General features: G+C 37.7%; 1 protein-coding gene across 5 annotated transcripts; it reads left to right on the top strand.

Moving 5' to 3' along the window:
* Positions 1–1,251: 1,251 nt before the first annotated feature.
* Positions 1,252–16,146, top strand: LOC139959502 (galactosylceramide sulfotransferase-like). 5 transcript variants are annotated; one of them, XR_011790144.1, is made up of 4 exons: positions 1,252–1,439; positions 5,515–5,663; positions 10,298–12,221; positions 13,243–16,146. XR_011790144.1 is itself a non-coding variant. In XM_071957173.1 (3 exons), exons 1-3 carry the CDS (start codon positions 1,401–1,403, stop codon positions 14,264–14,266), a joined length of 1,212 nt encoding a protein of 403 aa, XP_071813274.1. In that variant the 5' UTR covers positions 1,252–1,400; the 3' UTR covers positions 14,267–16,146. The 5 variants fall into 5 exon arrangements, 2 of the variants coding, with proteins under 2 accessions (XP_071813274.1, XP_071813273.1); XR_011790145.1 differs by lacking the exon at positions 5,515–5,663 and having other exon boundaries at positions 10,298–10,468; positions 12,073–12,221; XR_011790143.1 differs by lacking the exon at positions 5,515–5,663.
* The last annotated feature ends 1,740 nt before the right edge of the window (positions 16,147–17,886 follow it).

The raw sequence follows: 17,886 nt of genomic DNA on the forward strand, positions 1-17,886 counted from the left end.
TGTTTCCGTTGCAACTAATTTTGCTTCCCAATTTCACCCCACCCCTTTGGTTTATGGGGAAATTCCTTTAATTCTGCTGTGTCGAATTGGGCAGCCATAATATTATTCTTGATGTGTTAAGCTTCTAAGTTCGATAAAAACACAGACTATCTTAGTAATGTAACATACTATATAGCAATGTGGCATGTTATGGTCGTACAATAACGTACACGATGCGCAATAATTCGGCATGATACGGGATAGGCTTACGTAGGCTTGAAATTCGCGATATATATGCCAGGTATAGCTTACATTGAATGTGATTGGTAGATGTGGGACAACGTCCACCTTTACTGGTCACTTCTCACATATATGAAATTTAATTTCATACTTGCGACGTAATACCGGTGCTGCGGCCAAGTGGATAAAGGCGGTGGCATTTGAAGCATTGAGGCTTAGCAATCGGAAGGTTCGGGGTTCGATTCCCGGCCGGGTCGTAGTAAGGTGGGTTTTTCATCCAAGAGCAATTTACGGTTTTCCCATCTGAAATGACTTTCTAAATTGAAAAGATTCCAAATTTGAGTTAAAATGTTGAATTGGAAGCCACCCGACGTGTAAGTTGTAATCCATAAGCCCTTGCGGGTTTCTCCCACATTTGTGGTCGCTTAAGCGTCGTAAAAATAACTGATTATTATTATTATTATTATTATTATTATTATTATTATTATTATTATTATGAAATTGGACAACGGAATGAAATTGGACAACGGAAGTTTTCCGCGACGGCGTACAGTAGATGAATGTTTGCAATTATAGAAGCATAAACTCGTCACTTTTCGTCAAGATGTCAGGTTCTGTGTTATTTGTCAACGGGGCAAAATTCGTGACCACTTCTCATTACGGTAATAGTCTTGTATAGTATGAACACATGCAGTTGCCTCGAAGTCTTCAACTCGTCTGTCCTTTCTAGACCACCGTAAGATACGGCATTTTTGAGATATGCATAACAAGTTTGATAACGTAACATACATACATACTTACATAAAAAAAACATACAGCCTAATCTGGTTGTAATATGAACAATTTACACTTAAACTGCCCACGAGGCTCAATTCGCATGGAACCAGACTATTCACGAATTTGGCCCGGTGACATATTTTACGGTCTGTCCCTTCTAGACCACCGTAAGATACGGCATTTTTTATGCTATACATAACAAGTTTGATAACGTAAATACATACATACATACTTACATACATACATACAGCCTATTCTGTTTGTAATATCGGCAATTTACACTTTAACTGCCTACGAGGCTCAATTTGCAAGGAGCCAGAGTCTTCACGAATTTACAAACCGGTGATATATTTTATGAAGGGATAAAATCAGAAACCATCAAGTGTCGAAATTATCACTCAGACATGACTTTCAGGAGCTTTTCAAAACGCAAGGTTTGGCAGGTATAGATATATTTTTGCTTTCATTTTGCACTAGAATACTTTTTAAGAAAAAGTCGCCCAAGAAAGAACCTGGGCACGAAAACCAAACTACCAAACGACTGATCCGCTCTCAACCCCAGTCCCTTTGCATCGGGATTGTGACTGTGTGTTCATCGTCGGGTGTGCATCACCATTCCCCTCGAAAGGGAACAGATACTACACAAGATCTTAGCCAAAAGGCCGAGAATATGGTCGGAAGTTTTGAAGCCTGCAAAAAGGCGCAGTTAATATACGGGGTCTAAAAATCTCTTTTAAGGGTATTTGTCACAACAGATACTAGTCCCTATTGTATGCAATGCCTTGTGTATCACTTGAGTGACTCTGAATGGCAGAAGCTCGATTGACCTGACTTGAAGGTAGTAGCTTTATCCCTTTGTGTCCTTCATATTTGTCTTGTGTGTGTCTTGTCCTGTGCTATGTAATGTTTGGGCAGTACATGGTATGCATTCATTTCAGAGTTGGAGAATATTCCTCACTTGACTCCCAGGGTTTGAAAGGTACAATTGTACTAGACTGGCTGTGTCCTCTATGGGCGTGGTGTGTGGTCATTATTGCTGTTGTGGTAAGACCCTGTGAGGGCACTTAGTTTTAGTCAGGCTTGTTGAGATGCTTGAAGCTTAGCCTGCGAGGCCAACATTTTATAAGCAAAAAAACATATATTATTTATTGTCACCACCTGAGTTAATTTGACCAGTAACCGGTTCTGTGTGGGGCAGGTCCAAGCTATTGTATCCCTAGAAACCAAATTTCAAACTTTACTGAAGCACCCTAAATGTGGTGTCATGTTAAAGCTGAATTATTGAAGTTTCAGATTTTTATATTTTTTGGCCAATTCAAATAATTACAGCTGGCTAATTTGCATAAATTCAAATTGCAGTGTGACGTACGGGACATTTGGAATCCTATTTCCTTGCCAGCTATATGAACTAATTGAATATAAGTTATGTGGGACATGATACACCCTTCCTTCCAATAATTTGGACATATTATGTTTGGGGGTTCATCAATTAAATATGCTAATTAGCTATTGTCCAAATACTGATGTCCCGTACGTCACAATTTTCAGCACTTTTTTTCAAGTTTTGATATGGAGGAACAATTTTTTTTTTTTTGTGATATTCTATAAAGTTCTAATTAAGAACATCGCTCAACAAAATCCATCCCAAAAAAATTGAAATAATATTCTCTGCAAATCTAATTATCAAATTTAAAAATGTGACGTACAGGACAAAATGTGACGTACGGGACATAGTGTATTTATACATAATAAACATGCATGGGCTCCAATATGCCTGAAGAGCACTTCATGGCACCAAATAAGCTATTGACTGATGACCACCAACAGCCCAGGTGTTGTTCAATAAACTATCGGGAAGTCAATTGTGTGTGTGTGTGGGATACAGAATCATCTACAATGCTATTCAACATTGACATTGAATGGGGACGACTTCAAGAATGTTGAGTTGCATTTCAACATTTCGTTGGCCTATTGTGAAGTGTGACTATCATGACTGTGCAACAATGTTCTTGTGTCCTGAACTTAGATAGTAGACATTGACATTTTTAGTTACAAGTTACAATAACCAGTATTAGGTCTATAGAGTTTTATTTGTTGTACTAGTTTCATAGATGGACTATAACGTGGACATTACTGTGGACATTTTGGTATGTTTTGAATGGGATGGATCATATTTCAACTTCAGGGTCAATAGTGGGGAGTATGATACAGTGTTGTACAGTATATACCGAAACAGTTTTGCATCAGAACTTTGCATCTTGAATCATTTGTGGTCTAACAAAGCTAGAATTGATGTTATGAGTGTTTGATGTACGTGTAGAGTAGATAAATACTTTACGCATTCCATGTTTTATGTAGTGGAATGATCTCACAATTACAATCACTGCTCTTTTCCGTATCCCAGAAAGAAGGAAACATGGCATGAAATTACCAATGACATTGTTCTGGCATATCCAAATTAATGTTTTTATGTAGAAATCAGCTTGTTATGGTATATTCAGGAATAAAAATATGAGTTTTCATAGTCAATTTGTATATGGGCAAATTGTCCCGTACGTCACATGTCCCATACGTCACTGGACAAATTTCCTTTGTGTAATCACTGTACTGGAATGGCTTCATATTTTTACTAATATTTTACAGCTTAGCCCTTGGAAGGTTAGGCTATTCGCTAGTGATAACAGCTTGATCACTGCCCTCCTAATTTCAGAGGGGTTTCAGCTTTGCTCTTTAGTAAAAAAAAAAAAATCTCTGGTCCCGTACGTCACACTGTACATTAATTAAGATGGGACCTAATTAAAGCAAGTGTAGGAAATCTTCATGAGTTTGTTATAAAGTAGCAGCAATAACAAATATGAAAACCTGAAAAAGTATCTGGAAAATAGATATTTTATAACTTTTAGACACATTTAAGTCTCTGAAATGTCCCGTACGTCACAGTGCAAATAGCTTGGACCTGCCCTGTGGATGTATCGTGGCGCCAGTCTGTACCTGGAGAGCGGGAGCAAGTCAAAGACCAGTGAAGTAAGTCACATTATTTATCCTTGTTAAAAACATGTGGGACTGATGTTTCAAGGTATTAGAATGTGTTTATTCTATTCATTGCTTATTGAAGTGTCACTGTTATTGTGGGGGTTTGTAACCCGACCTAAGTAACTTTGGCTCTAGCCTTGGGGATATGTCAATAATACTTAGTAATATGTGTTACAAGATAATGCAATCAGGGATCACTTTAGAGAGGAGAATTGTGTCTTGGGGTATGGCATAATATTTTAGATACAGAGATTATGTTCTAGAATAATCCTGGCCATTGAAGCTGCCCTAGGCAGGGTCGTATCCAGGATTTTCTAACCCGGGGGGCGCGAATTACTATCTAAGCGGAGCGCCACCATCTGTTGGCGCGGAGCGTACAAGAAAATTTCAGGTTTTGATACCCCCTAGATCACCGGAAATGGCACTTCTCGGGCTTGAAAATGACCAACCAGATGTACACTTTTGCCTGAGAACCAAGTATTTCCCAATATTTTTTTTTCATCCATAACCTTTTTGAAGATTGTAACCAGTCACACGTCATGTTTGACCTCATTGCATGTCATGTGGATCATTGCTTTTGTAGGTGATTCTACGTCATGGCCCACAATATCCGAAAGCCCCACTTTTCAAAGTTTAAAGCCCATTATTTGTTCAGAATTTGAAAATTCACATTTCTCGTGAAGAAAATCACTTCAAGACATATACATAATGTTGCACAAAATTCAACCTATGGACAACCAATATAGAAAAACCTCCTTCAACCCATAACAGACAGGTCAAAATTGCTACGAGTAGAGGGAAGTATGATGAAGAATGTTGATCAGGAAGTTTTCGAAAATTCAGACACAGTTAATTTATTGGTGTACAAATATTACAACCTCTTATAACGGCAATTATAAAACTTCGTTGAAGGAAATGAAAAAAAACCCAGATATTTCCGATATCAGATATTTCGAACCCGAACACTACACACATAGGCGTAGGAGGCGGGGGCTGCAGCCCCCCCCCCCCAACCAAACTTGTTCCCCTGAAAATTCGGGCAATATGCTGAGAATAAATGAATGGTTTAAAAATTATCTCCTTGGTAATTAAAATAAAGTTCTAAGCTTGGCAGACTAATTCGCCATTACTACTGTAAAAGAGTTTTGACATAATTGGACCTGTATGCTTTTTCTCCATCTACATAAGACATTTCGTTGTTTACATTAGCATCCTGCGGATGACTGCGCAACTTTCACGGACCGTACGGTACACGATGCCATGCGATGTAATGACCTATGCTTGCTTATATGATATTGACATTAACATGCGCGAATTATTTTGGTTATATTTTTCGGGCAAGTCGTTACAGCCCCAAATCCAATTGGGCTCCTACGCCTTTGACTACACACATAGACAGTTTTGAGGCTGTTCATTTTTGAACATACATTTTCATGCTCACTGATATTATGTGATGTCTGCTCTTTGCTTTACAAATTCGAACAGGCGTGTAGCGAGTATCTTGCCAATGGAAGGGCGAAGCCTGTAGGCAAAGTATCTAAGCGAAGCGCCACCATGGGTTGGCCCGAAGCGTACAAGAAAATTTTGACCGAAAATGCCTCCCAGATCGCTGGAAATGACACTTCCCAGGCCTTGTAAGTTGCATCTAAGCATTGTCTATTTTTAAATTACTATCGATATCATAGAGAAAATTTGCTCGGGGGGGGGGGCGGTCGCCCCTTCCCGAAATGCGTCATGTTCCCCGACGACTCGGTCGACTTCAAGACCAGCCACAGTTGCTTCCATCGCACAATTGAACATTTGTTCAAGGCGTCCATACACACACACACGCGTTATGCTAGACCATATATATCATATATATATATAGATACATTAGTGAGAGAGGAAAAATGGAAACGTCAACTAGAGCACCAATGGTGCAGAAGCTCATACCTTTTCGAGCTTAAAACTGTAGGGCCCACAAAACTTTATGGCCCACCAAATTTCAGGCCATTTTTCAAATTCCACCAATTTTGGGCCCATGAGGGATACCCCCCCCCCCCCCCTCCGTTAGCAGAATACTGGCCACACTACTGGTTATAATTCTTATTTTCCCCCTTTAAATCCTGTTTTACCCACTCTCTCAAACAATACCACTGACCTACCCTATTAAACTTTCGCCCCTCTGCCTGAGCAGACCTGAAATATGGCACGCGAAAAGGGCAACCGTTTTTCGTTGCCTAAACTAAGTTTGTTTCGTTGCCTAAACTAAGTTTGTTGCTGTCTAAACTAAAGCTGTTGCTGCTAGTTTACCATGTTGCTGTTGTTCGTTGATGTCTAAACTTACGTTGATGTCTAAAGTCACGTTGACGACTAAACGCGCCTTAATGTCTAAACTCACGTTGATTTATAAACCTTACGGTTGATGTCTAAACTCACGTTGATTTATAAACCATAACGTTGATGTCTAAACTCACGTTGATGTCTACACTTTCGTTGCTATCTAAAGTTCCGTTGTGAACACATTGTGAACGAACATCCTTTTTTCTTTTCAAAAAAATTATAACAATCAACCGCAAGTTGCTTCCGTGCAGTGCTAACAACATATCTATTACAGAGATTTTCATGCTAAATACAGCCAATGATGTTTTCTCAAATTTCCCGAGATTTGTTTGGTTAATAGTCCCTTACCCATTGTCTGCAAACATGCTTGCATCTTCAGTGCTCAATGAACGCAAAGTATGATGGTTTAACTATGTAACACGAAAAGGGGAGGGGGGGGGGGGTAATCGTTAATGTCATGCCGGATTTGTAGCAACAGCCATGTAAATATCCTTAACAACCTGATTTGTCGAACAAAATCACGTTTTTAGCGATATTTACATGATAGTTGATACAACTCCGAGGACGTTATTTACATTTATATTGTTAATGTCATATTTGAATAATTGTTTTATCACAGAAAGTTATGAGTTAAGACAATCTATGAATTTTGTGGGAAGCTACCACAACATCTCTGATACTAGAAAAGGACTTTAAATCTCACGGTATGTTATGTTCTCTCCCTTTTGAGAGTTGATAATGTAAAATGTTCATTTATACCACAGTTATTTCTTCGTTGCAAACTTGCGTAAAGTTTTGCGGTTCCTTTGACCACGTGCTTCAAGTCATGATTCTGGTGCAACACTAATTCGTGTGCATAAACTACTGCAGTCATACATCGTCAAAAGTAGTCATTGAAGTTTCGACATTGCGTAAAAATGTTATTTAAATACTATAATTTTCGTGGAGTTGGTTGTTTCCAAATACTGAAAAGCATCCAGGGTAAATGTTGGATCAGTTGCTCTATGGTTGGATGTAGTCTGCGCTTCGTGAGTAACAAGAGGGGCACAGTATTGAAGTACGTAGGCAATATGACTCACAGAACTAGTTTACTAAACCCGCCAAGCAAGTTCATTCGTAACACCAATCCAGTTCGGAGTTTCGATTTGCGAAAGGGATTGAGTTGTAAATGGAATATACACAAACCTCGCTCAGCATTGTTAAGAATTTTAGACCATAAAACCCGCTAACATGTTATACAAGAAACGAATCATCCAAGGTACACTCGAGTTTTGAGTTTTGTGTTGTAGGTAAGGTGATATGATCTTTTCTCCACAAATTTTCAGGATATGCGCATGTGCAGTTGAAACTCCGACGTTTGAACAGGCCTAGTACAAATTGCGTGGAATTTAGCGAGATATGCACACTACATTTGCGGGGATATTTGAAGAGTTGGGGTAGCTGGTGAAATCGCTGCAGGTCAAAGCATCGAGGTACTATATACGGAGTTGGAGAGGAGGAAAGAGTGGCAGGGCAGGCGAAATGAAGGTCGGACGGCCGCCCTTGTAAAACAGCGAAGCTAGGGCACTGGATGGCATCCGCCATATATATATTGTGTAGAGCATTCACAAAGTACAGGCAGTGATGATCGCATCTTCTCAACTATAAACACTAGTAAAAGTATAGGTCATATAATAAACGCAATTGGTGTTCGATCGGGACGAAAACATTTGTCTTTAGTAATATTACTGTCATTCGTTTTACTTGATTGTCGACATTTACAACATATCCAGACATCCTGTAATGGTTCAATACCGTAATTCAATTTTAAGTACAGTATTTTATGCTGGCATTTTGTCTCAACACTCGTTTTACTTGATTACCGACATTCCCAGATTATCTCTACACATTGTTGGAGGGACTTAATGAAATCAGTTTAAAAGTGCAGTATTTTTATGCTGGAACTTTGTCTAGACACTCGACGTTGTACTTGATTTCCGACATTCACAGTGTATATGCATAGCCTATAAGTAAAGCATTATAACATTTTAATAGTTGTTTACCGTGCAGCCTCCTATTCGTATAAGTTGTACTAACGCACATGTTATCTGATAGGCTGGCTGTGGGAGATACGGTAGCTTATAAAACAAGGTTTCCACAAGTTTGCGTTTGGTGACTCCAAATGGACTTGGACCTCCAAGACCCCTATTGTTTTTGGTGCAGGTGTGTATAGCCACGTACAGTAGACTGGCATGTGTTTATTTAATGTATCAAAATAGTGGTTCGGGCCATTTCTATAGTAACAGCTAGTTCTGCTTATACTAACACCTTTCTAGTGTACTGAAGTCATCGAAACCTCAATGCATTTTGCATTCTGGTTTACATTACGCGGTTGAGCAATTTTGAACAGCGCCGATAGCAACAACGTAAGTTTAGACTGCAACAAACTTAGTTTAGACAACGAAATATGGTTGCCCTTTTCGCGTTCCATACTGAAGCACTCCTTGCCAAAATTTTGGCTGGCTGCCTACATACCTCAGGCTCAAAGACTTCTAAGAATCGGCAAGTGCTGATTGGCTATAGGGCTCTCATGCTTACAGTTCAACAATTAATAACAACTCCCAGTCCTGCTTTAATTCCACTAACAGCCTCTGCAGAGCTTAACCACAAATGTAAACAAACACTGCAGAGACTGGGAGACAAATTAAAGGAGCTTTGGCAAAAGGTGAAGGCTCAGATTTTTTTTAAACAATGGGGATTAATTGTAATTAATTAACTTTTGACCAAAAATTATTAGGCATCATCTTATTCATACACAATCCAGCAATCATCAGTTCAACTTTGAATATGATCCATCAAAATCTTGAGGAGATTGAGATATTTGAAAATATTACAAAGAATGACTCCTGATGACCCCCTAAATGACATTTGACCTCAATTTTCCGAACACCCCTCATAACCCTTATCCCGAGGAACGGCGTGACCAAATTTCATTATAACTGGCCATACACTGTACGAACAGGAGCAATTTGAAAATATAGGGCGGCGGCCCGGGCCACAAAAGACCCCTAGTTGATCTTTGATCTCAAATTCATGAACACCCTGAAGGTAACACTTCCATAGTACTATCGTGACAAACCCTCAACATTGTACCATGGAATCTGTAGGAGAAGAAGCATTTTGCGTATTTCCACAAAATGGCCCATTACGGATTTCGGATGGCCCTATACCCAATGGTCCTTGTGTCCAAGTTTCATGAAATTCCATTAAATACTGTGTGAGTGGAAGCGGTTTTACCAATTGTTGACGGATAGAGTGATAGACGCCGCACTGTAACAATAGCTCACACCAGCATGCTGGTATGAGCTAAAAATGGAGTTGTCGGTGTAAGGGGTAGGGTAAGGCGCACGTCCCCTCTGTAATCTTCGATCTGTCACTGGCTACCCTGTGTATATAATAGGGATCAGCGCTGTAATTATGACTGTTCCTCTTTCTCTTCCCGAGGTCTTGGCGTTTATCTTCTACTTCCTCCTTTTCTCCTTGTTCTCTCTTTCTTCTCTTTCTTTTCCCTTCCTTCCTCTCCTCCTTTTCTTTTTTCTCCCTCTTTTTCCTTTTTTTCTTCTCTTTTCTTCTCTCCTCTTTTCCTTACCCGGGGGGCGCGCGCCCCCAACACCCCCTGGATACGCGCCTGCTAGGGGTAGATATAGTATATGTATATAGTAAGTGTTGTATTGGAGCAGTTAGTGGGGGCATTATAGAATTGGGAGCCTTATGATTATTTAGGACTTGGTGGTGGGTTTGTGTTATTATTTATGTTATTATGTGTTATGCGTTTTCAATATCCCAAAGGGAAATTCACATCTGCAGGAAGATTCACTGTGGTTAGGGTTCGTATTACAAATTCCCTCGGGATAATTCCAGAGCATGTACAGACAAAATACTAGTTAACGTGTTTTGTACCCTGCAGTTCTCGACCATCATCATCGGAGAAAGAGAGACAAGGGGCGCTGGCCTAAAGAGGGCGTGGCCCGAGAGACGGGAGTTGGTGAAACAGTGACAGCGACCTGAAGCTCACCGAACTTTTGGATTGAAATTGTCAATTGAACTTTATTTATCAGAAGACGTGAAAAGAGATCAAGTATCTTAATTTCTAGAATTTCCTAGTGTTATAATTCAGTCATTCCCTTTTGTGATTTATGTGAAGGGTGTGATTTATGTGAAGGGTGTGATTCATGTGAAGGGTGTGATTAACGTGGAGGGGTGTTTCAGTCGGTAATTGTATCAATATATTTTTCTGTTCTATACACCCACAAGTGTCCGAGTTCTTTATGGAGTCAAGTACCTAGCTGTTATCCTCGCCTTATTTAACAAAGTTAGCACTATTCCCTTACGAAGTGATTATTCGCAGGGCAGCCCGACGAATAACGTACACAGACACCTTATTCGCAGGGCTGTGACGATTTTGAAAATAGGTTTATTATTAGGTTTTGCTATTGATACCAGTCAGTTTAGGGGCCTTGAAAAAGCCAACCTTTTGGGCCCAAATAGTCTTAGCCACTTTATAAGCTAATTTTTGGAACCCCAGCAGTTAAATTTTAAAAGCTTATTTTAAGGGAGCTTATATGCCGATATTGCCTGAAAGCCAATATGGTCAAGGGTGTGACACCCCCCCCCCCTCCCACACCTTTACATGCAAAAAACAAAGGTGAAAATGAGGGATGACATTTTTTTATGTTGGCGGTACTAATGCTAGACTGGTTCAATCTTAAGGCCCTAGGCTCCCAAAACCAATCCTAACAGCATTGAGGTAGGAATCCCAAAGGCCAATAAATTCCTCAAAGTATAAAGGCTCCCAATTAAGACTCTCAAAAAGATAGCTGGTGCCCAAAAGCAAACTCGAATAACCCCAAAAAGTTACTGAGCCCGTTAACCCAGTCTAAGGCTGCCCTGTGAATAAGATGTATGTGTCTGGCTATTCGCAGGGCAGCCCTGCAAATAAGATGCTTGTGTCTGGCTATTCACAGGGCTGCCCTGCGAATAAGGTGTATGTGTCTGGCTATTCGCAGGGATGCCCTGCGGATAAGCCCCACCATTCCCTTATTCGTCAGGGGAACAGTGACAGTATTTCACTGTTATGTATCTTATTATATCGTCAACAATGTCAGTTTTTATCAAATAATGAATTATTTACATCACGGTGATAGTTTCCTAACTTGACAGAAGCAAATGCTATTGCTCCAAACAGAGAGTTTCAATTTAAGATATAGGGAAATAACAAGAAAGGTGTAACCATATTTGTTTCTAGTGAGAAAGAACATATCTTCAATTCTAAGGCGTTAGATATCGGTTGCCGTCTGATCAAGCCCCAACATTACATCTTTTCAGAGTCCCCTGCATCAACAATCTGTATTCTAAGAGTTCGCGTGGTTGTAACTTCTGGCAGAATCACCCCCCCCCTCCCCTCCCCTCGCCGGGTTATAATGTAACTTTTATCTGCTAGTCTACAATATTGTCTCAAATTGTTAATTTTCAGTAACAACTTCGAGACAATAAATATCCCATTCCATACAGAAGTGCGCACGTCAAGTCCATTTTTTTTCTGTGAGTCAGGTATATTCACCCTCACTCCCCCCCCCCCTAACCCTAACCCCAACCCCACAATGTCCTCCCTCGAGGCAATTAAATAATAAGCATGAGTAGTCAGTTTTAAACAGATGAATTGTCTTACAATTTACACTGCAGGAAACCAATCGCTTTGTTTATATTCTCTGTGCGGTGGTGTGCGTTCTCATTCCACTGTCACTGAGAACGGTGTTACCGAACGAAGCAGAACTGGAGATCGACGTGAAGTCTTGGGTCACATCCGAAGATAGTCATTCTTTAACAAGCAGGTCTATAGCTTATATATGATCAATTTTCTCTTATTTTTCTATACAATCATTATGTATATACATCAGCATGTTAGCTTAGTAATCAGACTATATAGCCTTGATGTTAAAACATAACTTTATCAACCTCCGTCGGCAATCTCCAAAATTTGTAGATACTTTTACCCACCCAAATTTTTTTTTTTCTTCAAAATGGTCGGTTGTCTCAACGTATAAGGTACCTGTTATAAGTATTATTAATCATAAAATAACTGCACTTACACAAAACTAGCACAAGATTATCAAATAAATTATGATCAACTTTAATATCTGTAGAGGAGGCCTTATTGTATTATAGTATTTTACAACAACGAAAGGAAAACAGCTTGTGGGTGATAAACCCAATCTCAGGGAGGTTGATCGTTTCTTTTCTGCAATAGTATACAAATAATGAATGGTTATGAGTGCGATAGTGCAAATATTTCATGAGTTGAAAGATGGAATGTTCCATTCAACGAGGTGCAGCCGAGTTGAACGGAACAAATTACATCTTTCAACGAATGAAATATTTGCACTATTGCACGAATGGAAACCAGTCATTATTTGTTTTATACAACACCTTCAAATTTGGATATAATTGGATGTAAAATGCACTCATACAACAGATTGTTTTGAACAGACAGGTTTCTCTGCTCTCTTACCATTGAAAAAGTGCTATCAAAAAAGTATAACACATGGTTCTATTTCATAGAGTGCAATAGAGCGGATTTTGCATGCAATCGACGAGCAATTGACCAATCAAATGGCAGGAATATAATTAGGTGTTGTATAATATGTGTTATGTGTATATGTCAGAATATCAATTAATATGCAAATAATGTGCAAAAAGTGTTATGCTATATGATATCGTAATAAACGATGCACAATAATAACGTGTATAATAAATTGTTATTCACAATATAAAACATCCGCTAAATTATTCACTTCATTAATTGTTTTTCTGTTTTATATAAGCTTCAACATATTCTTTTCGTTTTCCATACAGACATACCTTAACAGGAAGCCAATTCAACCAATCATATAATGGCTTCCAATATAAATGTCAACCTTCAATTTGTTCACGTCAAGAAAATGTTGTGTTCATCAAAACTCATAAGACCGGTGGCACGACCGTCCAGTCCATCATGTACCGGTATGGATACATTCGGGACCTTTCGTTTGTCATTCGGAGAACAAATGAGAAAAACGGACACTTTCGGCACATGGAACTTACAAAAGATAGTCCAAAGAAAATGTTTTTGCCTCTCCTCGATACAGGAACATGCTCATTCCGAGGTTACAATATGTCAGCTATCCACGTAGTCCATAACTGGGAAATCTTTGAAAGCTTTATGAACCCGGGTACCAAATATATAACCATTTTACGAGACCCCGTTTTTCAATTGCGCTCAGCATTTGTATTTTTCAGTCTGTACAAGGGAGTAAGAGGTATAACGATTGAAAACAAACTGTTGAATTATATGAGGGGAAACTCGTGGAAATGGCAAGTCTACGGTAAAAACAGTCAGTCGAAAGATCTCGGTTTGAAAACAGAGTATTTTGAAGATGAAGCCAAGATTAAACTATTTATCAACCAGTTAGACATAGAACTCGATCTGGTTCTCATTCATGAATATTTTGATGAATCAGTTGTTCTTCTGGCAAGAGAGTTGTGTTGGAATTTAGAGGATGTCGTTTTCACTATCGAAAATAATCGAAGTAATCACAAACCAAACCTGGACTCCGAATTATTGGATAGCATTCGGAAGTTTAATCATGCGGATGTTCTTCTTTATGACCATTTCAATCAGACATTTTGGAAGAGAATCGAACAACAAGGACCTATGTTTTGGCGAGATTTGGAAGAGTTTAGAAAGCTACAAAATAAGACTATGTACAAATGTTTTAACAGCTCAACCATTCCTGAAGATTACGTTTCTGGACATAATATTTCTGATTATTGTGATCGATACACGGGTGGCTTATATCTCTTTAAAAATGTTTACAAAAGGCAACATAAGACGTGTTAACCTTTGTCAGCATAAAGTTTTTTCACCTGATCAGATGCAGCTATACTCCAAGAGCGGTAATAAGACCGCTTATCTGAACATCCTTATGCCAAGTGGTATTAGAGGTTATATATGAGTATTCAAAGAGGTCCTGCTATGTATGAACATTTCCAGTAGACATTCTGCAGCATAGGCATATACAACTAAAGTACGATGCCCAATGTCTTATCTAGGTATGTTACATGTTAAGATAACATAATAGCGAGGTTGTGGAGTAACATTATGGAGACGTTAATGTGCCGTCAAAAATGTTGAGATCATTTTTTTGTAATATTACCAAATTCATTACTTTGCTGTAAAATATCAAAATGATGATATTCCGATGCGAGCTTAAATCATTAATGATTATGTGACAAAATGTTGAATTGACGAAGTTTAAAAGTGATCAGTTTATCGTATTGACACAAAAGATGTTTGCATCATTTTGACGGCACCTTAACGTTTCTATATACATTATATAGTACAGCAGGTTAGGTTTCGCCGACTCCTTTATAGACTTGTTCATATAGTCTTCAATCAGACGCCTTTGATACCAAAGTTTAGTTACAGATATGCATGCTGTAATTTAAAAAGTGATACTTCATTTGATCAAATTTGCATAATATTAACGTATGTTGGGCAGCACCTTCGTTGGCGTGCGCAAAGGGGTGTATGTGTGTGCTGGGGGAGTGGGAAAGGGCTCGGTCATCGTCAATCGCGGAAAAAAACTTTTAAATAGTTTTTTCTCTAACCTAAGCAGAGGGTATATTTAATATCTGAACCAAAACCAACCCTATTCGAAGTAAAAAGTGTAACTTAACATCAACCAGGCTGGGGTAAAAACAAGCATAAGCTATACTTGACGATGGACGGAGAATGTGAAGTAAGCGTTTTGTTTCGAAACTAAGGAACTCGTGATACTACAATGGACCATGAATCTCCAATTGTTACATGTTTTAAAAGCCCTAAGAATGAAATGAATGAATTACGGTGCTGCCAGTTCATGACTTTGAAAGTTGACGTAGCCAATTACGGGTTGAATTTTGGATAATTCGGCAGTTTTGTCGGCCTCATCGTCCCAGGAAAGGGGATTGTTATTAATTATTTTTTTTATGATAAATATTATTTACAGATATTGTTACAAAAAATAATTGAAATTTGATTTAGACTCATGCAAATTGTGGGTATAACTTATATGTTATCGATCTGTTGCATCAAAGAAAATTTTAATTTGAATGCTACAAAGTATTTTATGTTATAATAAGATTGATGTTTCTTTTATAAATTCTTTCGTTGCATTTATAGATTTGAATTTGGGATCATTTGTTTATATGTTACCTCATTTTTGTCAATGGAAGCTATGTTATCTTCATACTTAAAATTATCGCTAGGCTACTTTAATTATGTCATGGCCCATAACAAATTATTCACTCTTTATTACACTGTAATTCGGTATAGACCCGCTATAGTAGAAATTGTTAATTTCGTTTCACAAATTCTAATCCTTTAACTGAATTATTTGTCTGCTATTATAAGATGCAATTTTCTATTCGCATGAATAACAGATTTAATTCTTGTTAGGTTACAGAAGATCGTCACAATATTATTGGTTTGTCACGTATCTAAGCATAACAGTTAATATGCATATAATAATATGCTTGCAAAACGAGGAAATTAAGAATGCACTTAGGAATAAAACTTAAGAATGGAATCTTCACGTCAACCACAGAATCTTACTCTTTAAGAATGATATGCCATCATATCTGTTTGGGAGACAAATTAAGAAGAATTTTTATATTTTATTCCCGCCCTACTAGCTGACGAGTAGGTCCTTCTTTCCCTTCCCCTTTCGAAGAGCTGATATACACACACTACATTAATCTTTGTATATAAATATATATAATATACATATATATATATATACATATATATTTATATAAAAATATATATATATAGATAGATATATATATATATATATATATATATATATATATTTATATATAAATATATATATATAGATAGATATTTATATATATATATATATATATATATATATATATATATATATATATATATATATATATATATAAATATATATAAAAATATATAAACATATATATATAAATAAATATATATATTTATATATCACATATTCAAAAAATTAAAAGGAGGCCTGACATTTAGTTATCTATTTCCCCCCCCCCCTACTATTCAAACACAGGGGAACAGGGTTGGGAGGAAAGGGGAGGGGAAGAAGGAATCACCAGGATTTTAACCAAAGAAGCATACAGAGCATACTGTATTTAAGCAAGGAAAGGTAAATCAGTGATATAAACTAGTTCATCCTTTCACTTGATTTTGCATGGAAACAGTGTCCTTTAAATACAGCAATTATTATTTTATTTTATTTTATATTTATTTCTCACTTTTGACGTTCATTCTTTAACAGTGATTACTTACCAGTTAAATTGAGCTAGAGATAGGAAATTACGCTGTCCGGTTAATGAATAAACTGCATGCATGGTGTACAGATATAACTGTAAAGTTGAACTTCACAAGTTCAGCCTGTGTTCGAAGTCCTCCAGTGAGACTACTGTAGTTCTGTAAAAATAAAAGAGATGTCAAGAAGTTAAATGAAAAATCAGATGTGTACATCCCATTGGTATCATAGGAAAAGTTCTATCTGCCATAGTTGAAAACCCCATTTCAATATCTTGTAACCTATTTTGCCAGGATAAACATTTTCAACTACTTCATGAAGTTGGATCAAAGAAGAGGGTCTGTGATTTCGTCAGGGAAAGTGCTCATCAAAAGTAAAACTTGGGCTATTATAATCGTGTTGAGTTGAGTTATTCTTGGTACCTGATACATTTGGAATGATCGCTTAGCTGTCAAAGTTCTCTGTTCTTTGAATTTAATCAAAACTTATATCCTTTTTCCTCCTCCCCCTCCCCCCTTTTTTTAAGAAATGTTTCTCTCCTTCTCTCTCTCTTTGTGGAGAAATGATTGACATATTACACAGAAAAACAAAGACATTTTTAGCTGAATTGCCCTGATGACGTCATTCTCTTTGATGTTGCCAGATGCAATTTACAAAGAATATGCTTTGCAATCAATTTTAGCAACCAGAAAATCCTTTGATGTCTGACATATGAAGGGAGCAAAATATTGAACAAGTCTTAGAGAGATGTAAATATTAATTCAATGTTGTTTTACAGATCATGTGAGTTAGGGGGTTTGTTACCTCTTATAGTATACCATACATAAACTTCCATGTTGCCTTAGAATCACCCACTGATATTATAAAATTGCGAATAGTGAAGCTAATAGGTACTTCTTACCAAGTAATAAGGACTGTCAATTTGATACGAGAGGCAGAGTATAAATAGGACAACTTTAGAAGTAATTTTGCTTGAGATATATTTTGGTCTTCATAATCATACAAAAATGTACTTACTATAAAACAACATATGTTTCCTTAATAATAGCACACTGTTCACTAACAAAAAGAGGTACCGTACTTGTAACTTTTTGAAAAGGGCCACTAGAGAAGACTGGACACATTTGGACTCGGTCTTGGGTAAATGGTGGGATTGACTACA

The sequence above is a fragment of the Apostichopus japonicus genome, chromosome 19 (genome assembly GCF_037975245.1).
Source record: "Apostichopus japonicus isolate 1M-3 chromosome 19, ASM3797524v1, whole genome shotgun sequence".
Classification (NCBI taxonomy): domain Eukaryota; kingdom Metazoa; phylum Echinodermata; class Holothuroidea; order Aspidochirotida; family Stichopodidae; genus Apostichopus; species Apostichopus japonicus.